At 40.5% G+C, this 22,007-nt stretch overlaps 1 protein-coding gene across 5 annotated transcripts; it reads left to right on the top strand.

Moving 5' to 3' along the window:
- Window positions 1-453: 453 nt before the first annotated feature.
- Window positions 454-20,302, top strand: igsf5b (immunoglobulin superfamily, member 5b). Of its 5 annotated transcripts, none has more exons than XM_062385254.1 (11): window positions 454-576; window positions 2,375-2,440; window positions 4,785-5,099; window positions 9,284-9,411; window positions 11,000-11,165; window positions 12,471-12,602; window positions 16,132-16,156; window positions 18,076-18,164; window positions 18,341-18,370; window positions 18,652-18,716; window positions 19,933-20,302. In XM_062385254.1, exons 2-11 carry the CDS (start codon window positions 2,383-2,385, stop codon window positions 20,041-20,043), a joined length of 1,119 nt encoding a protein of 372 aa, XP_062241238.1. In that variant the 5' UTR covers window positions 454-576; window positions 2,375-2,382; the 3' UTR covers window positions 20,044-20,302. The 5 variants fall into 5 exon arrangements, with proteins under 5 accessions (XP_062241238.1, XP_062241239.1, XP_062241236.1 ...); XM_062385255.1 differs by having other exon boundaries at window positions 4,782-5,099; window positions 12,477-12,602; XM_062385252.1 differs by having other exon boundaries at window positions 4,782-5,099.
- Window positions 20,303-22,007: the final 1,705 nt, after the last annotated feature.

Raw genomic sequence — 22,007 nt, 5'->3', positions numbered from 1 at the left:
AATTGTTCTTTGTTTAAAGTTAGTCGAGACAAACAAGGTTTGGAGAGTTGAAAAGATACAGAAATACAGAAATACTGATACAGAAATAATCTTTACTTAAAAGTATAAAGTATTAACAGCTAAATCTAATATTAAAGTATCAAAAGCAAAACAAACTTTTGCCAGCAGTGGACCTGGCCCTTACTCTCAAGAGGGTAAAAATGATGTTTCCCCCCTCTAAAATACAAGTTGCCAAAGGTTTTTCTAATAATAATAATTTGATTTACCAAACCTGTCGTATTTGTTTAAATCATGCATCATTCAGTGTGTCTGAATGCATTCATGTGAAGAGAGTGGGGGCCTGGTCTCAGGGCCCCTGGGAACTGGGGGACTTACAGGGGGCATTGTTTGCAGTGTGAGTCACTCTGTGTACTTATACATCTGCAGAGGACAAAGTTCCTTTTTCCGACTCTGCTAATATTTAACGGGACTGTATTTGGGCGACATGGCAGAGCACCATGAGGAAGAAGCAGCACTGTTGACATGAATCCACTGTGTGCGACGCTAGCTGCTCATCCACACACACATTGGACTGAGGTGAGTCACACACACACATAGATAATACCAATGTCTTTCATTTTAAATTTAAGATGAACTTCAGTTATATTCAAGAGATGCTGCTTTTTATAGTAATCTTACTGGTTAAACTAGTGTTTTTATTTCATAAATGAGAGAAAATAGTAGGTTAATATTAAGTTTTGACCTAAACCTTTTTTCCTACTCTTTCCATACAACAAAGAAAGCTTAGGAGTTGCTTTGTTAATATTCAAGGATACGAAAGCCGTTTGTTATAGCCAATGGGAACATTGTAATTCTTAAATTTACTTAATTACCTTGTCTGCCCCTGAAATCCACTGAACAGATCCAGCTTGTAAAAAGTCACGGCACTAGAGTTCTCTCAAGATCCAGAAAATGACGTCACGTTCCTGCTGTTTTGACTTCCTTGCACTTTGACAATGTAGAAATATCCTCTGTGTGTTAGTGATCCGAGAGTATTATGTATTCGATAGAATAGAATAGAATTGAATTGAATAAAATGACTTCATTGCAATTGCATTGTACTGGTGAAGTGTCAAGTTTCAGCTGAACACCCCTCACCTCACCCTGCCCTTCCAAACATGAAAGAGAACCTGTGGTGACCTTCATAAACTCAACAGCCGTTTAGTTTGTCCAGTCTGAGCTACTGTAAAAAAAAAACGGTCATCTGTAGGGAGGACCCCTGATGTAAATATTAAGTATTTAAATATGAAAGTCCCATTCTAGGGTATAGAAAACAACAATTAGTTAATTTTAGATGAAACACACTAGTGAAAATATCACCAGAATAATTAGGGCCTGAGCACTGACAGGCACTGACAGACATTGAGGCCCTATGGAAATTGTAAGGATTATTATATTATTTTTTTCAGGCAAATAATTGCCTTTTTGAGGGCTTTAACATGCTCAAATTCTTACTAAAGAAAATTAGAAAGTGGTGAAAATGTACTTATTCTGGAGGACTTTTCAAGGGGCTTGGCAAAATGGCTCAACGGTGCCCCCAAACCTTTTCTCCTAAATCTTACACACTAGAACTTTAAGTCCTTTGTGTTGTATTGATGTACGTAACTTTGGGTAAACCCAGAATTTGGCTGTGTTTTAGAATGTTTGTAATCAATGAGAATTTTATTTCACTGAAAGGATTCCACTAGCTGTTCTTGAGACATTTTAATTAAAATTTTAAATATAATTCTGATTCTGGCTCCACAGGGAAAATCTAAGCTTTGACTGAATCTGTCATATTTATCCTTTGAGAAACATTAAGGCCTGAATACACTTTTCAGCCAGTCCCTCCTCTACATGTTGAGGTGTTTCCAAGCATAAGAGAAAACTTTGAATGAGAGCAGCTAAGGGGATCACCAAAGTCTTGAAGGCGTATCATAATGACAATGCTGGAACCTTCATCACATTTATTGGCAGTGTGTCCAATAGTTATTAAGATATTTAAGTCTGGAGTGAACCAACGGACTGACACTGTCATGGATCCGTGTGACTAGCATGGCTAAAAACCTGAGATTATGATCAACTATGGTCCTTGGAACTACAAAGTGACGTAGAGAGCACCTATCTCCAACCAGACGAACATCCTATCTCATCATGTTAAAGAAAGTGAAAAAAACGTCAGCCTGTTTATCCAGATCCACTCCAAACTTCAGCGGCCCCTTCACTCCACCCCTCCACACAATTTTATGTTAATTGGTTGGGTAGCTTTTGGGTAATCTTGCCAACCCTTGAACAAAAGCCAATGAAAACATGAACTCGTTGGCAGAGGCAATGATTCACTAACTTTTCACTTCAGGGCCTTCCATGCGTGGAATGATGGTGCTTCATCTGTGGCTGCTGCTACTTTCCTGCGGGATTCAAGGTGAGAGTTCAGCTCAGGAGGAACACAGCAGCTTCCATGGATGGGGATGTATCACAGGGGTCAGGAATCTGTGTGCGTTAACAGCTTTATTCACTACTGTGGTGTGTTTAATGGTGGAACCCTTTAGATTAAACCCACAGACAATCAATCTGAACTAAACAATTCATCAGCTCCAAAATGGCTGCCTATTCAATTAATGGACTTATAAGATACGATTTTATCAGTGTGTATGTGACTCCGCTGTTACTGGTTCATGGTCCTAAAAGCATCTTGCACAAATGCTGCTCTTTAGTCTACCTTTCTCCGTTTGCGATGAAAAGAAATAGCTCTATGGGCCGGCCTACATATTTCTCAGACCTGATTTCCAAAACATATGCAACATTTATGAGTCTGCACCGCTGGCTGTAGAAGGTAACACAGTTATCATGCCACAAACAAGCGATGCATCACCCTACAGTGCTGCGGCATGAACATGTTATGTCATATTTCACAGTTCACCATTAATGCTAATTCCACATCTCCTTAATTTTTCTGCAACAGAAAAACACACAGACTTGAAAGATTGTAATTGAGGATGTGTGCATCTGTCTGTGTGTGTGTGTGTGTGTGTGTGTGTGTGTGTGTGTGTGTGTGTGTGTGTAAGTTAGTGTATACTATGAATGAATGTCTGTTAATCAATTATTTTAGCCCCTATCATGTGACCCTTGTGTCTTTATAGATGTATGTAGGTTACTGTTAAAAAATATCTTCTCTCTCCAGCTAACATTTTATTCTCTATGACATTGCGCTCATTGCATTGCTGAGCTGATAAGTCTGTCTCGTCCAACACTTTTCATTTTACTGTTACCTTACATTTGACTCTTAAAACTTAAAACTTGAAATCTTGTTTACCCTCATTCATCCCATTCAGCCAATCAGCCATCTTGACAACAGCTTTGAGAAACAGACGGGCAGGGAGTGATGCCGTCGTTCTCTTTCATTTGTCTCTTCATCCCTTTCAGCCCTATTTTATTTATCTCCGCACTCTTACTACTTTTTCTCCATGTCTTGCTTGTGCTGACAAGGTTCTCTATAAGTGAGACACACTTGATCCCCTGGCAAGAATCAGATTTCTACATCAGACAAGGGGCCAACATCCTCCTCTGAATTTTTCACCCTCATTTGGCTCATGAAGCGATGAATAAAACAACATCACTGTATTCTTCAGTTTGTCCGGGGCTCTGAACAAACTGAGTGGATCTGTCGACTAACTGGTCACTGACTCTCCTACATATTTATGCTTTTCCTTCCCCTTGCAGGTAAAGTCTCTTCCAAAATAATACAAATTTGAATGTAACTCTGAGCGCTCATACCTCCACCAAGGCCCCACAGTCCCTCAATGAAACCTAAATCTAAATTCACATGGCCGAGATTTTGCTCATCATCAAGCACAATAAATTATTCATTTAGAAATTAAAGAAAATTTGGAAAAACACAATATCTTGCAACTTTAAAGAAAGTGACAGTTTAAATCTGCACCAAAATTGAATGGGATCCACCCCTGGTTATTTCCCAACCCTCTACAGCAGAAATCTGTACGGTATTTTTTACCTTTTATTATTTGAAAGGAGTCCATTTGCATTTCAAAATAGTTCAATATTTTCTGTGAATGTGATGAGTCGTGAAGTAGTGTAACATAGTATTGTTTGCATTTTGTGTATCCAACCTCTTAATTGTGATTGCTTTATAATGCTTTGAGTAATAAAGTATATTGCTTTTAGGCAACCTCGTGGTGATGCACATAACCTCCAATAGCACCACAACCTTTTTGTATAAATTTGACAAAATGTAACATGTTAATTAGGTTTATATGGCTTTACCTTCAGAAAGAGCTAGATTGTTATGCTAAGCTAACTGGCAGCTAGCTGTTGCTTCATATTTTCTAAACAGACAATAATAATAATGTCTTTATAGCGCTTTTCAAAATAAAATTAAGTGCTTCATAAATAGGAGAAATAAGAAAAACACAGACATAACACTTTAACACTGACAGAAATTAAATTTATGACCAACCGTTGCAAAAACGAAAAACTATAATGAGGTAAATCCGAGAATGTGGTACGATAAAAGAACATTTGAAGCTTTAATTCAAAGGAAGCTACTGACTCAGCCAGTATTTCCTCAGGCAATGTAATATGAGGTGGTCTCATCTAATTCTCACCAAGAAATGTCTCGCTGTTCATTTGAAGGTTCTTCTGTTCATAAGTGCTGTGCTGGTGATGCGATCTGTTCTCAGACCCAGCATCACGTTGACTTGACTAAAGCTACCATGGTTTATTTCTGTTTATGTTTGGACCTTCAGCAGGTGGAGCTCAGATGAAGCTGTACCCAGACACACTGACTGTCCTGCGAGGGGAGGAGGCTCGGTTTACCTGCAGCGCCTCCAACACCAAGTGGACCGTGATGGTGTGGCTGCTGAATGGAACATCGGCGGTCACCATCTCAAAGTTGTACGGTATCCTGCCGTCCCCCATCACTAATGTGACAGCTGAGAAAGTCCCCGGCTCCCAGGGAGACAGCTGGGTGTTTGTCCTGAACAGCACAGAGAGGTACAACCAGGGACAAGTGACCTGTGACCTTCAGGGCATCGACAGGAAATCATCAAACCTGTTCGTGCAAGGTCTGTGTGTTTGTGTGTACGTGTTTGTGTGAGAGAACATCGTCGGAGTTATTAAATGCATCCGTGTGATTTATTCTCACACACACACACGGCTGTGGCTCAGGCGGTACAGTGGGTCGTCCATTAACCAGAGGGTTGGCGGTTCGATCCGTTCCACCGGCCGAAGTGTCCTTCGACAAGTTACTGAACCCCAAATTACCCCTGACAGCTGTCCCAGCTGTGTGTGGGTGATGTGTGATAGAGAAAGTACAGCACATCTTTGAATGTGTCTGTGAACGGGTAAATGACAGAACTGTACTATAAACGGCTTTGAGTGATCATCTACAAAAAACACACACACACACACCTACACACACAAACAGACACACACACACAGACACACACAGTCTCCTTCTCCTGTCTTAATGAGGAAAATCTTTGGCATTATGCATTCCCTTGTACGTTACCATAACCTTAAGCACCACAACTACACGTAAAGGGGCAGCTGTGACACAGGTGGTAGATGGGGTCATCCACTAACCAGAATTTCACTGGTTTGATAGACAGCTTGTCCATTTTGCATTCGGAAGTTTTCCTTGGACAAGATAAGATAGCCCCCAATTGCCCCTGATGGCTGCTCCAACAGTGTATGAATGGCCTGCGATAGAAAAAGCACTGCACATAGAACCCTCGATCAGCTCCTTGAAAAAGTGAGGAACAGACAAAATGTCCTCCCTCTCCCAAAATGTTCTCTCTCCATAAGGTCTACAGGCTCAACTTGGTCCTCACAAAGATATACGTACAGACATGCACACACACTGGGAGGAGACTCAGCAGATGGCACATCTCTTGAAAATCATTGCAGTGTGAGAAAGTGCAGAAATAAACTGTTCATGTTTGAAAGGGAGCAAATCGAAGGGACGAAGCAATGGTTGTGTAGCAGCTCTGATGCTGCACACCCACACACTGCTGTCTCCACTAAAAACAACAAAGAGCACAACAAATACATCATATTGTTGTGGATTTAAGGGACACGTCTTAATTAAGTGCTTTAGCTGGTTTGCAGAGTGGAGTTAATAGAATATACGTTTTCAGTTTGCTGTAAAAACTGGTGTATTGGTACCTGAGAGATCAATAAAAGGGTGTAGGCTGGGAAATCATTTAGGTCTGCGTGGTGGAACCCAGTTCCCCCTGCATGTTTGGTGGTTCTTGTGACATTGTTAATGATATCGTGGGAGGTGGTGAATTGAATAGACCAACACTTATCAGTCCAATTCCAATCCAACTTACCAGCTGGAAAGTGTTGAACTCAACAGGTCTGGAGCAGGCAGCAAGACTTACAGAATCCGCTCTGAATGCACTGCAGTGTGAACCAGCATGTTAAGGTCTGGGATTTCCCTCACAGGGATAATCAAAGAAAAATATATTTCTGCATTTAATGTGGCCATGGTCACCTCACAGCATGAGGGTTGTTGGTTTGAACTCTAGTCTTTCTGTGTGGAGTTTGCATGTTCTCCCTGAATCTGTGGGTCAACTCTAGGTACTCCAGATAGAAATGGACTGACAGCAGAATTCAAACAAAGTGAATAAACAATACGTTAAAAGAAGTTTATTAAAGAGTTTGGCAGAGGCATTGTTATTATACATAAAGTACCTCAGCTTTATTTCAAGTTTAAACAACTTTATGTAAATTATTATTTATCAAAATTCTGCAGTGAAACGCATTATTTTTCCATTGTTTTATTCCTAATGTATTGGGTTAATCTGTTTATTGGTGTGTTAGTTAGGTGAATGAGAGACCAGAATAAGTTTTCATGCTATACAGTTCAAATTTTTTGCTGAAGGGAAGGATGTCTGATTTTTCTTCACTGGCGAGTCAATTTAAAAATAGAAACTCTGAACAGTCCCAAAGATCAATATACCTGTTTAAGAGACAACAAATGTAGCTCTTTACAGATATCAGTGATGGAATGTTATTATCACAAACTTTTCATTCATTCCCTAAACTTATAACAGAAAGTTCAAACAAATTCAATATGCAATTTAAAAACCAACCTGGTATAATTCAAGTTAAAGGTTTCAAATTAGATCTTTGAGTCCTAATTCTTTGGGCTGTTCCAGCAAACTAAATATATTTCGTTTTAAGACAACTTTTTAAGAAGTCAAATAACAGTGTTTACAAACCAAACTGAGAGCTCAGCTAAAAACAAGATCGGCCTGGAAACATTCGCTCTGCAAAAAGCCAGGTGGGGGGGGGGGGGGGGCAAAAACCAATGATCCTTCGCCTCCAATATATTACTGAGAGAGCCCTCATTGCTGCCAGCGCCACAAATCCCCACTGACATATGCAGCCATTAAAAGGAGTGTATGGGGAATCAGGCCCTCCAGTCTGGATGCAGAGGATCACATGGCCTGACACAGCCTTTGAATTAATCGTGCATCCTGGCATGGCCGGTTAACAGTCAGCAACTCTGCCTGTGATTTGTGCACTGCAGCCTCAAATATACTGTTGGGACAGGGCCACAAATCCACACAGGGCTGGTTGACTGTTGATGCCATCAACCGCACTCCCTGCTTTGATTGTCCACTATGAAGATGCCGTAAATATGAACGTCACAGCCCCCTCACGCATGCTTATGTCTCTCGCTCACTCACAAACGCACCATCCTTTCACTTTGACGAATCAATATGTGCTTGCAAGCCTTTTTACTTTATCTGAGGATGACCAGATGTCTTATAAATCAGAGAACAGTGAACATGGATATGGTAATTGTAGAGGAATTGTGCCCCACATCCCAATTGGAATAAATCTGCAACCACACATAAAGTGCATGTTATATACTGTCATACAACACAAGATGCATACAGACACACTAGTCCAGTCTTATCTCTGCACTGATGGTCACAGTAGTTCTCCAAATTCTAAGTACTGAGTCATCACAGACTACAGCTAACCCACCAACGATAACAGAAGGGTCAAGATTCGTGTTTAAGGGGTGGAGAGATGACAAGGAGTTGCCTCTGGATGGCGCTGTGGGCTGCTGCGACCACGCACCGGTACATAACATTGTCCGAGCAGGAAGCAGCCATTAACACCGTGCAGCTGTGATGGTACATCATGGTCTGACTGTCTTTTCAAGGGCAGACATGCACAAGCCGTTCTGGTTGGATTTTGGTCATTGAATTTGTATTTGGTGTAAATGCAGAGTTCGCATATTGCTGACATATAATGCTAATGTCTGTGGTAGCTAGTTGCAACATATTGAGATAAGGGGTTTACCACCTTCTGAAGCAGCATTTGGAGTTTATTTGTTTTCAAGCATCAACAGTTTTTCCCAGAATCACTAACTACACCTTTTAAAGCTGCCTGAAATTTCCCCATTAAAGACCCCGACTGGAAAATCACTGAAATCAGAGAAAAACTGGGGATTCCCCGCTTCACAAGGCTCGCCAGTGCAGCCCGAAGAGTTTCCCCACAGTAATTAACAACCCTAGTGAAAACTCAGATCACTTAGAGTGGAGTTTTGGGAGAAAGATCTGGCGTTCATTTCCTATTCAGATGTATTCATCAGCCATGAGATACCCCCCCCCCCCAATCAGTGCAAATAAGGCTGCTGGTTCCTCGCCAACCTTCACCCGCCGGTGCCGAGATTCTCAGAGAGCAGCTGGAGTCCACAATCAGAACCGGGCGCTGTTAAGACTTGGACGGGACAATGTTTATGACACCAAATCAGGGATTAAATAAAAGGCAGCTGGAGAAAAGGGACGGCCAATAATGTGCACAAAACGTCTGAGGATTTGAATCTAAATCAACACTGGCATGTCCTTCGCTTAGACAAAGCGGTGAAGCTCCTGTAATTATCTTCCTGTCGAAAGCAATTGTCTGTTGCCTCCACCAGCTTTCAGTCTGCCAGACAATAGACCTCACAGATGAGATACTGTATCTCTCAGGGGCCTTAAGTAGCTTATTTGGTGCCAGGGAGGAAAATGAAGGGGGATCAAGAAAATTATTCACCAGGCAACAGAGAGATACACATACATGCAGCTACATGAATTTCAAAAGATGAATGATGATAAAAAAACGTTAAATGTACACACATGCATCTGGAGGAATATACAGGCATGGTTAACCTTCACATGCAGGCACTTAAAAATATGAAGAGCAAAAAATTCCAGTTTGTTAATGTATTTTCTTCTGCTTGCAGAAAAGGGCATCGTCAAAGTCTCGGGGGACGACAAGTTGGCTTTCAAGGGGAAGTCAGTGATATTTGAATGCCGAGCAGCAGGATGGTATCCTGTACCCAGTCTGTACTGGCTGGTGAATGACAAGAAGGTAACTACGTGACTGCACATCATTATCTGCTCTATATTGAAATGGATCATATTCTTTATTCATATACTATATATTTTTTAAACTGCAGGTCTGAGGATAGATTATGAAATATGCTGAAAATATTGTAAAAACCCCTTTGAGAAAATATAGTGAATTCCAGCTGCATAAATCATAAGTGAATTAACATGTTTATGTCTGTATCTGTGCGTTAACTGCATCTTACCCCAGTAAAGTTTTTTTTAAATTGCAATTGGTTACATCTTTTATCGTCAAATGATTTTTTTTCCAATGACCTGTAAGGGACAATTTTGATTCCAAACTTCTTTCAACTTTTTACCCCTTCACTTTCTATTTTGAGGAGGTGGCCTGAATTCTCTTCCTGGAAACAGTCAGTTTGTCATAGTGATGCATGCACTGCTTTTAGAGAATATGTCAGAGGATTTGATTGGTCCTCCAGACTATGCTGCTCTGCTCACAAAAAATTGAATAAAATAGTGGGTCATGAATGATTCTAGCTCAAACTCTCACTTCACTTTTATGGCAGAAGATTATCTATCTGCATTACAATTCAGAAAGACTCTGGCCACAACAAAGTCGATGAATTATAAAATAGTTAATCTAAAAAATTATAGTGTGAACTTCATCTTGTCATTTAGTAGGATACCCTGACCTGCCTCTGAACAGAGAGGGAGTAATACTGCCCCCCCTCAGTAGAACTGAGCTTCCTTTAACTTCTCTTTTGCAACTTAAATGTTCAGTAAGCAGAATTTAGGGACATCTAGTGGTGAAGTTGGATGTTGCAGCTGAATACCCCTCAGCTCCACCTACCTTAAGATTAAGATTAAGATACGTTTATTTATACCAACACATGCACAGACATGCAATGGTAGATACATGTATCCTCTGCATCTAACCCATCTGGTGCAGGACACACAGAGCAGTAAGCAGCCATGTACAGCGCCCGGGGAGCAGATGTTGGGGGAGTAAGGTGCCTTGCTCAGGGGCACTAGACAGGGTAGGGAGACTCTTGGATTTTTGGACAGATCAATCCAGGTTCGTCTTTTGTTGTCTCCCCGTGGAATCGAACCAGGGACGAACCAGAGACCTTCTCTGCCCATAGTCCAAGTTTCTGCCACTAGACCACCGCCTCTAGTGGTAGTCTTCAGCTGTCATATATATTCCTGAGGTGTTTAGTTTGTTCAGTTTTGATGACTGTAAAAACATGGCGGCCTCCTTAGAGAGGACCCGCCCGATGTCAATATGAAAAATTTAAATATAAAGGGCCCATTCTCGGGTGAAGAAAACAATGATTTGTATAATTGAGATGAAACACACTAGTGACAGAAGATTGCTATGATTATTTTGTATAAAATTGCCAATAGATCCCTTTCACCTAAATCATACACACTGGACCTTTAAGGAAATATGGCAGAGAGAAACCCACCAGCCCTGCATCATCTGTCCTTTTAGATGTATAGTTGTGTGTGTGGTGTAGTTACAGGGTAACTCTGGTCAGTGGGAGCAGACATCCTGATTGGAATAAACAGTAAATCATAATGCTCCTCTCTCTGTGGGGGATGGTGTGCAGGTGAGCCAGGGTGAATACAACATCAGCAGTGAAGAGTCGGGGAAGGGCCTCTTCACTGTGAGCAGCAACCTCAGTGTGATGGCGGCAAAGAGCTCTCGAGTGGATTGTCTGGTCTTCGTGTCTGCCCTCACCACGCCACTGAAGAGCGGCGTCAATCTGACAGTGGGTGAGACTGGAACACTGTATTTCACCATGTTTCACATTTAGGAGAATATATAACAATTCTTCATAATAAAATGTCTATGACTTATGTACATTATCCATTATGTTCAAACTCAGAGAAATCCCCAGTTTTATTCAAGGTAATGGGATGTTTAATTTCGGGTGCCTTTTAATTGCATAACATTTGCTTTACCTGTGGCTTTGTCCATAGCTGCAATAACTTCCATCTCAAACGACGTATGATGAAGTACACACAAACTGTTAGCCAGTTAACCAGGCCTTTGTTTTTTCCTTCCACTGTTTGCATTGGTCACTGGTAATGGATCACAATTCTACATTGCTGTTTGCTGTGTGACGTGAAAAAAAACTTTGATGCATTCATTCATCACCATTGCCAATTATCTACCTGATGTGACTTCATCAGGTAGATAATTGGCAATGGTGGTGACCTCATGCTGCTCCACGAGTCATCAAATTTGGTCTTTTTTTACAGAAACAGTGACGTTGCAGAAGTAAACAACCCATTCATTTGCTGAATAGAGGTTTTGAGCCATAAAATTGTATATGAAACAATGTGTACATAATTGGCACAAATTACAATATATTGCAACACTATATTAACACACTATAATTACACTATAAGATAACCGATTGAATTCTAGAAGAGGCTAACTGAAAGTGATCATTCATGATGGTTCATAGGATGTGTAGTCCCTTCAGTCTTAAAAAACTATGTACACAGATTTGTTTGACGGTTTTTAGGAACATGGCTATTGTAAAAGTTGGCAGTCACTCTTACATTTGTTTAGATTGAAAGACCCCTAGTGGCCAAAGTTACATACTGTACGTTTACCTAAGATGACTACATGCACATTGAGAGCTTCCAGTCACTGCTTTGTTCTGTCCTATTTCAGTTCTCTCGCTCTTAATTTGTATTTGTTTCCTTCTCTTGCATTTTTCCCTTTGTGAGTTTAATTTTGTTCCCTCCCTATTTTGGGGAAGCTGGTGAATCATCACTCAGCGTTATTACTGAAGAGCAGAGTGGAATGGCAAGTGGCAGATCGACACTCCATGAGTTGGCACTGCTTGTAAAATAAAAACATCATATTCCAGTTGTAGCTGTCGCTGTGACATTTTCTTCGACTCCACGCGACAAAACTGTTTCTCTCTTTTGCCCGCCACTGCAAATTAAATATTAAACGCAGCTTTCTTTACACCCTGTCTGCAAATCTGTAATTGAATTGCAAAGTGACAACACTAGCTTCAGCATTTCTTTTACCACAACACTGACGTGACCTCCCCTCCTCAGTTGCAGAGGTGGTGCAGGAAGATGATGACTGCACGCTCCTGCTGGCAGCGACTGCCTCCCTCTCTGCTCTTCTGCTGCTCCTCCTGCTCGCCATCTGCATTGTCCTCTGCTACAGACAGAGGAGACAAGCAAGTAGGCACTTTTCTCTTCCTTAAATTGCTGCAGGTAAATTGAATGTCACCTCCTCCTACATCTTTCCTGTAAAGAAACTGTGATTAAAGTATAATGAAGAAGAAGGGTGGTTTCATGCTGTGACTCAGCGATGCCCCCCCGTACTGGCCTTCACCAAGGGCACGTTATATTTTTTCTGACAAAGGCAGAACATTAGTTGTCAGCAGAAAGCGTTACTTCTCTGGAGAGAGCAGCAGCAAAGAGGTTACGGTGGTATGTGTGTGTTCGACTAGTCAAGACAGGAAGGAATAATTACCTCCATGAGCAACAAGGCGCACTGTTAATATTTGCAGTATTTTTAGAGTTAAAAAAAACAAATTGCATGGCATTGTGGGTAGATTGCATTTACAGTAACTCACTGTTCTTTTTGGAAATTGCGGTAACATGTTAATAAACGATTGCGGTAGTGCTGCAGTGCAGGGTTTCTTTTCATGCAGTCTGATTTCTCTCAGAGCATACAGACAGTCGGATGCAAAATGTTTGAAGAGCTTTAAATGTTCATGCAAGAAGAAATATATAATTTAAACAATATTCACACACACACACAAACAAAAAGAAGAAAGAAAACAATATATCATAAAAGATTAAAAATTAAAACAGATTTTACTTATATTTAATTTTTTAGAATCATGTAGTTTGACCTTTATGCTCTTGTGCTTTCAAATAATATGAAATAAATGAAATGTTAACACAATACTCCGACAGTTGTTCCACCAGAGTGAGACCAGCCATTGTTTCACTGCAGGTGTTTGATTTAATAAAGATTGCTGCACTAAAATAGTCATTTGAGTGAGCCTGCCTTTTAGAAAAGAAGAGATTATGTCTCAGTGCTTATTAGCCGCATCAGTGAGACAGTCTGATGAAGGACAATGAAATATGAGGAAGAGTTGGCAGTTGTTTAGAGGGAAATGAGATCTTGAGCAGCCTATCAACCTGTTTGCTAAAAGGATTGTTGATACACTGACAGAAGTTGTACAATGGGGAACCATAAGTCCTCCTGACACATCACGTTCCTTTCAGATAAGTCTTCATGTTTAAATACACTCCACTGAAACACAGCCCCATGCAGCTTTTTTGGCAAAGATTTGAGGAGGAGAATAAAAGTTATACATAAATGAGGCTTTAAACATTAATTTAGCAGCTGAAAACTGTTTTCAATATCAAGATAAAATGCAGTTATGGTATCCTGAGCAGAGAATAAAGCCACACCCTCTATGTGTACTGTGATCTGCCATCAGTAGTCCCTTCCTATGAAACCATTGGCCTACATTTATAAAGCATGGTGGCTCCATATCAGATAGGTAGGGATGTAAACATGACCGGGGTTCGACGTCTCTCAGGCACAAACACACCTGCACACCATGCTGCTGTTACTGTGCATTCACGTGCTCCTCAAATTTTTTGAAGTTGTGTAAATGTTCTAACCTGTAAAAACATGGCCGCTGTAAACAATGTGTGTCGTATTTATGTGTTTAGAGCAATTAAACAACACCTTGACTCCTCTGTCCAATATCTACCTAATAACAGAGAGGAAAGAAAAAGGATTAGGTCTGTGACATACAAGTAATTTAACCCTAAACCATTCATTTGTATTGACTTCATAAAATGGTGTTAGTCACTTGCAAGAGATGGACATACAGTTTGGACATACCCCAGGAGGGTGGTGCCAGTACGATATCTAATAGCAGTGAATACTGGATCAATAGCCTTTAATTCCACTAGGTATGGGAAATATGTATCTAAAATTATACGCTAGAAGCTCAGCTTCGCAAAAAGACTTAAAGAAAGTTCTTTCCAATGGTAACAAAAACTTTAATTCTACAGCTGACTGATGAATTCATTATATCCAAATGGCAACCCACTGTTATGTAACCCGTTGGTTCGTGAAGTGCCATTTTGAAACCTCGACTTTTGCAATTTGGCCAGAGCCATTTTGAAACCAGAAGTGACCATATTTGGACGATAGGGGAGTAAGCCTCACCTAGAGTTTGAGAACAACACCCATGGGATGGTTCAATCACACAGTATCCACAGCCTAATGGATTTCCACACTTTATCACCTACATTAAATGGGACCATAAATTACCCCAAGTGAACCCCAGGCTGTATTGAAGAAAACTTGAAACAACCGACTATAAACTCCTTAGGGAAAAGGTTTACTATCCAGTGACAAGTATGAGTCATTTTCTCATAGACTTCTATAGAAATTGAATGGTTTCATCAACCAGTGAAATTGCCCTCCCCTTGTCATTTGAGAGAACAAAGGTTTAATTAATTTAAATATACATATATCTCAGTCATTTTTATTCTTAGATTTATGCACAAAAGATGAGCGTAATTCGCAAGATGTTGAGACTTTGTTTTAAAGCTGAGAGGTGACTAAAGCAGTACCAACTCTTTCTTCACAGTCCTCCGGGCCTTTCGTGTGTCAGGAAATGGTATAAACCCATTAATAAGGTTTAAACTCACCACACCGTGAGACAGTTTTACTGCAGCTCCTTTAGAGCTCCAGACTTGGGAGGAATATTTGTGATGTGGAGGGACCACTCGTCAAGTTCCCCAGCAGAGAGGTCGATACCCCAGCACGTTCTGGAGGAGGCGTGACGTTGTAAAATAAAAGTCTGGCCAGGGAAGCAGGAGGGTGCAGAAATGTTTCTGGACTGCCATCTCCGAGGGGACCGTTGTTCTAGCGGAAGGAGGCGGCGGAGGCCTGTTTGTGTGAGATAACAAAAAAAGTGGCCCTGAGTCACACATTTAAAAGTCAGTGTAATCCCTGTGACTGATTCTGGACCATTGCAAATCATGGTCATGGTTTAGCGCTGAGGGATTATCAAAGGGCAGGTGTGCCAGGTTTGTGCCTGTACCTGAAACTTCTAATACCATATTCATCCCCCTCCTTGCTTCAGTCTCTGAGCTTTTATGTCACACCCCTGAGCAAGAGAAATTAACTTCATGACGATGTTTGACGATGTGGCTCACTTCCAAATCACTGAGCTTTTCTTTGGGTAATCCATCTCAATAGGGAATAATGTGACTTTGAAAAAATTGGGGAAAATAAAAAGAATCTAATATATTAACCCTCAAAGACTTTGGTTGGCATGACAGCAGGGATTTAAAAGATAACGACAAAGGCAGTTTCTCCCCCGGTAAGAGGAACAGTTAGTATCTCTCCTGGGGAAAGCACCATCTGCACCACTGTTATGGGTGTGTTTTTTCCGTGGCCAGGAGGACCTTTAGCGGAGACAACCACAAAGCCACATTACAAAACTCATCAACACTCAGCTCTTGCTTTCACTGCTGAATTTCAAACTGACTGGAGGCTGTGATATTAGTACAGAACCCAAAACTGATAAACAGCTGGACATTTATATTGATGCAGTGAGCCAGCACAATGGTTCTGTTGTCAATGCAATGAGCATAACAAAGTTAGTAGATGATAGGTCATAATAGTTCTGGAAACTTAATGCCTCATTTTCTCTTTACCTTTCAGATCCAAGCGCAAAGGAGCCTGCATGGTGAGATTGAAAAACTTTTTCTTCTACTTGTTTTGCTTTATGGGGCTTTTTGAAACATGAAAAACTTTACTGTGGCTGTTTTCAGATATGAAATTGGGAGAATTGGAAACGGGAGGTTCTCTGCACAGACGAGTGTCATGACTCTGGACTCCACACCTAGACTTTCCCTCTTCTATAAAGAGTATTTTGGATTTGTTTTGGGTTTATTATGGATGACATAAGTTACTCCTATAATGCTTCCCTTGTTTTTGCCTGGTTATCCTTTTTGAGTTTATGGATTTTTTTATTTAGTTTTTTTCTCTGCAAGAACTTTGCCTTACAATAAAGGACACCTTTATTTTTACTACCCTTTTGCTCTGCATTTTTGGGTTCAACTGCTTCAACAAAACCCAACAGAATGAACTGACACAGACAAATGGAGGCACAGACACTTGTATACACAGGGGAGGCAGGGGGGGTATTGGACACAGGTGAACAACATGAGGAACAGGTGCAGGCAATCACAGGTGCGGGAAACGGGACCAAGACAGGAAGTGAAGTAGGAAACACACAAGGAGCAAAACTTCAAAATAAAACAGGAACCTGAAAACTCAAGGAGAACCCAAATCCAAACACAAACCTAAAAATCAAGGAGAAACAGGGAAAGACCAGCGACAAAAGAGTCCATAATAAAACCAAAACAACAAATCCACAATACTCTTGAGTCTAGAGTCATGACAACGCGTTCACCACAGCAACAAATCCTCCACGTTACTCAGGCCAGAGGTGAAGCAGCCGGGTGTCGCAGGTAGAGGCAGGAAGCGAAGTGTTTACTGTGCTGTGGAGATCACGTTTACAGCTCCACGACACCGCCGTCCACTCTTATCAACACAAACTCTCTCGACATCTTCGTCTGTGTGTGTCACTGCTTTTTCACTGGGAGATTTTTTTTTTGCATCTATCGCATATTTGAAGTGTCATTCACCCCCACACTCCACCTATCACTCGGAAAATATGCGTTCTCACATTAGATTAGATTAGATAAGATTCAACTTTATTGTCATTGCACAGTACAATATATGCAACAAAATGCAGTTTAGCATCCAACCAGAAGTGCAAAAAAGGCAGTCAAAGTGCAGAGTATTGTGCATATTTAAAGTGAATATGTAAATAAATAAAATCTGTACAGTAAGAAAAATATATAGAATATTAAAGTATTAAGAGGTATTGTATGATATAAGAACGATGAATATACTATGAGCAAGATAAATTTATAAATATATATAAATAGGAATACACTATAGGCGGGATAATACAGTAGTATGCATGCACCTCCTGCAGAAACCATACAGAGGATCTGAGGAGTTCAGTGCATGTCTAAGAGAAGTTTATGAGATCAACTGTGAAGGCTTATGTTAAAATGAGGGAAACGTGTATTGGATTAAAACCGTTTACCACACCTTTAAATAAGCTAATATAAAATTCAGAATCAGTTTGAATCTTAATCAATATTTATAACTTGTTCCTGAGAATGAATGTGTTTTAATTGTTTCTCATTATAGATTTAACTGGAGACATCAATTTATATGAATTAAATATCTATTACATTTAGTCACGCTGTGATTAAGATCCAATTGGTCATTAGCTCATTTCAGAGGAAGATACACCCTCCTTCGTATTTGTCAGCATTTCTCATTCAGCTGAAATTCTTTGAGCACATTGAAGTGAGAGTTGAGCTCTTAGGTTGGGACTAATAAAACGCAGTGAAAAATGGTGATGAGGTTCATTTCGCAACAATGCAGCCGTCCAATGATCTACTGCAGCTGTGGGAGGAGGGAGAAATGTTTGTGGCCACAACAACGCGGTCTCAGATTAAGTGGCCCTGCCATATCTCATATAAAGGTTATCTTCTCCATTGGACGGTCTTTCTGCATTTGCAGGTTCATCCAATCGGTGGTCGGGAGTGGACTAGTTGCTGAGGCGACCAAGGGGAAGGATAACCTGGGATACTCTAATGAGGGTCCCACAGGTGAGTAAGCAACACATAGTTCACTATAAGATCTCTTAATCCAATTTCAAAACTGTTGAAGACACTGTTGCATGGTGTAGATGGTTTAAAACATGCAAAAATGCTAGTTTGGTCTTTTAAATCTGTGGGTTATCACCTTGCTTTGTCATAGTAGTAACATTTTGTATACTTCACAGATCCCGAATTACGTCAACCCAGTGGGCCAGGTACTTACAATTGGCTTTCATCAAATAGTTAATCGATTAAGCAGAAACAAACCACATATCAGCTGCTTACAAAATCATGCAAATTACATTTATTAAATTAAATAATTTTTAGAGGTAAAGAAAAGACGTACTTATATTCGGTTTGCAGTGTTTATTTTGCACACCTCCCAGACCTCTGAGCGCTAATTCGCCTGAATCCTTGCTGTTTTGCTAAGGAGGCTGTAATGGTAAGAAGGGCTACAAGGTTAGATCAGGCTAAACTGCTGTTTCTCACCCTGCAGACGCAGATTACAATGAGCTAATCATGGAAATTCGTAGAAAGATGGACCTTGCCAGTTTTCACAAGGTAAGGCAGAGAGAGAGAGAGAGAGAGAGAGAGAGAGAGAGAGAGAGAGAGAAATAGCGAAAGACTGATGGAGTCGACCCAAGCTGAATAATGCGTCCAGTCATTCTGCAGATGGACTTCCTGCTATAGCCCCTCTAACGTTGATGAGAACAGAAGAGAGCTGCACTGCTGCTCTGTCTCACCTCAGCCGACCTCACGTCACACAATTCAAATCAGCCGTAGGTGTGTGAATCCAAATTGGTCGATTTCCACACGATGCCCTTACCAATACGTCCTCTGAGTGGCAGCACCATCATTGTGGCACATGATCTGAATGTAGTGATGATCTGCAGGCCTACATGAAGGGGGGCAAACGGCCTGAGACACAAATCGAGAAAAATGTGTGTCTTTGCACTTTGTAAATATTCATGTCCTTCACATGATCCTGACATGTCAATGTTGATGAGATTTATCCGCCCAAGGGATTTCTGTTTGTCTGACCTGTAATTGACTAATTGATTGCCACATTTATTCTGGATATCTATACTTTGTGGAATATCCTGGTGTCTAATAATGAAAGGTTAAACTGCCCTCGTGTGGACCGTCTTATTTAGTTTCCTTTCATAATTAACTGTGTTGTGGAGCCGCTCGGACACAAGGTTACAAGTTCAGCTCCGATTCACTATCTCTGGAGTATTGAACCAATATGATTGCCTCATCTGGGAGGTACTGACTGTGGAGGACAACACACTTCGAAGCCTTTAAAGGGAATTGCTGTCTTCCACATCGTACTTTATTGGTAATTACAATTCAAAGAAACATCCACAGAGGCTCTGCTGCACTAATGTAGGACCACGCAAACCTTCCAGGGCTGGGTTGGTAAAGAGACAGGGTGTAGAAATGATAAGGATGTATTTGTGAAAATGGGATATAATTCTCATAAATATGTTACAGTGACTGTGTAACAACCTTAAATTAAAAATCCTAGTGTTATTGTTAGAATGAGACTTATATATTTACATAGTGTGCAGTGGGTCTTGCCACCGCGGACACCATAGTGCTCCACCATGTTTCTACAGTAGCTCGTAACAGGCAAACCGACTAGAGATGGTCTTTCCCGTTTGTACATTGATGGACCAACGTTGATTCAACAGACAAGGAAGAACCACGCCTCTTAAGTTTGCAGCTTTCTCCAGTGACTGTGTTCTTGAGAATTAAATGTAATGATGTTCTACAGGTCCCTGATGTTGTGTACTCCGGCAGCCCGTCTCTGCACAGTGAGAGTCAAGGCCAGGCGAGTGCGTCAGAGGAAAACCCTGTGAACGTCAGGAGGATTACCACAGTTTGAATGTAGTTTATTACGATGTAATAAATATGGTGTCGATGAAAAGAGCATTTTTAGATTATTAAGATGTATCATATTCACAACTGGACAACTCACCAGTGTTTGTATGTGTATACTTTTTGTAAAGCTAGAGGCTAATGTTAAAATGACTTTATGAATTCAGCATACAGACTTTATGAAGCTATATCTTTGGTATTTTCAAGTGAATTCTCAAAAATGTAAATTGTTTGTGACGACATAACATAGTTTTTTTTCAATAATGGTTTTTTGTTTGTCTCTTTTGTTGGCTCTTTTTATCACATCATATATAATCTTTATAAACAGATTCTGCATGTGAATGTGTAGAATATGTCGATTTTGGGACCAGGAAATGTTTTTCTCTTTCTTTAACATTGTGCATTTTTTAACATTTACATTGATTTCTACTGATTACTTATGAGTGTATTTGTTGCATATTCAAAGAGAAATCTGCATCTAGTGCATTTTAATGTGGTTTCATAAGGGGACAGCTGGACCTAAGCGGAGATTTAGACTCTTCTAGTTTTCTATAAATAATCTAATCATTTAACTGTTTTAAACCTTCTGTTATGGACGACACCCTCAGATACTTTTCAGTAATTACCTGGACATCATATCATACATACAGTTGCAATCAGAAATATTCAACCCCCCAAAGATTTTAAGGATTTATCAATTAAAGTAGACAGAATCTTGTTCTTTGATCAAGATTCTGCTTCGGATGCCTTCTTTATGAGTTGAGTGATAAAGAAAAAACACACGGAAAATGCATGATGTAATATGTGTGTGTAGCAGTATATTTTGTTAAGATAGCCATGTCACAATTATTGAACCCCTATATAATATTGTTGTTTTTAAAGCTGTCCGACAGTTTTTTTTTGTCCTAAAGTTGAGTTGAAACATTATTAAGCCTTTGGGAACTCTATACTGATCCTTCATTTGCTTCAGCTGTGATGCATATATAAACCCCACCCATGAAGGTATTCAAGGTGAGTTGCAATCATGGGAAAGACAACGGAGCTTCCACAAAAGCTGAGAGAGGAGATTATTTCATCACACCTGAAAGGCCTTGGGTAGAAGAAGAATTCCCCAAAAAATTATATTCCAAGAGACACAATTGGGAACATTATAAGGAAGTTTACAACTGATGGAGCAGCTTCAAACATGCCTGGCCGTGGAAGAAAGCCCAGCATTTCATCAAGGACCCTCAGCAACTTAGTCAGAACAACTCAGATAAATCCCTGTGTGACTGCAAGACACCTACAGGACGACCTGATGAAGGCTGGTACAAGTGCTGCAGTGGCAACTATAAGACATGCACTGAATAATAAAGGACTTAATGGCCGGCTCCAAGACGCACTCAGCTCTTGACCACAAGCAACATCAAAAGTCGACTAGAATATGCCAGGAGGAATTTGGATAAGCCTACAGAGGTTTGGGTGACAGTTTTATGGACTGATGAAACCAAACTGGAACTGTTTGGACGTATGGACCAGCGGTATGTCTGGCGTGTGAAAGGACAAGCTTATGACCAGAAGAATACCATCCCCACAGTCCAGCATGGAGGTTGGTCAAAGACGATGTTGGGCTGTTTTTCTGCGGCAGGAACTAGCAATCTTTATTGTGTACATGGCATCATGGATTCACAGAAATACCAGGCCATTTTAAAGAGGAATGTGATTCCTTCTGTTGACAAATTGAACCTTGGTGATCATTGGACTTTCCAGCAAGACAATGATCCAAAGCAAAATCTCCAAGTCCACCAAAGCTTGGTTGAGAAAAAGATCCTGGAACGTCCTGGAGTTGCATTCACAGTCACCAGATTCAAATTTGATCGAAAATCTTTGGTGGGATTTAAAGAAGGCAGTTGCAGCATGGAAGCCATCAAACATCACTGATCTAGAGGCTTTTGCACTTGAAAAATGGGCAAATATTCCAATCGAGAGGTG

This window comes from Platichthys flesus, chromosome 4 (assembly GCF_949316205.1).
Source record: "Platichthys flesus chromosome 4, fPlaFle2.1, whole genome shotgun sequence".
NCBI classification, from domain to species: Eukaryota; Metazoa; Chordata; class Actinopteri; order Pleuronectiformes; family Pleuronectidae; genus Platichthys; species Platichthys flesus.
This window is presented reverse-complemented; position numbering and strand designations above follow the sequence as displayed.

Excerpts from the sequence above, each read along its gene's own strand:
- igsf5b (XM_062385252.1), top strand. The coding sequence starts at position 2,383 with ATGCGTGGAATGATGGTGCTTCATCTGTGGCTGCTGCTACTTTCCTGC. Across the intron at positions 2,441-4,781 it reads ACTTTCCTGCGGGATTCAAG|CAGGTGGAGCTCAGATGAAG; the intron begins GTGAGAGTTCAG and ends TTGGACCTTCAG. Across the intron at positions 9,412-10,999 it reads GGCTGGTGAATGACAAGAAG|GTGAGCCAGGGTGAATACAA; the intron begins GTAACTACGTGA and ends GATGGTGTGCAG.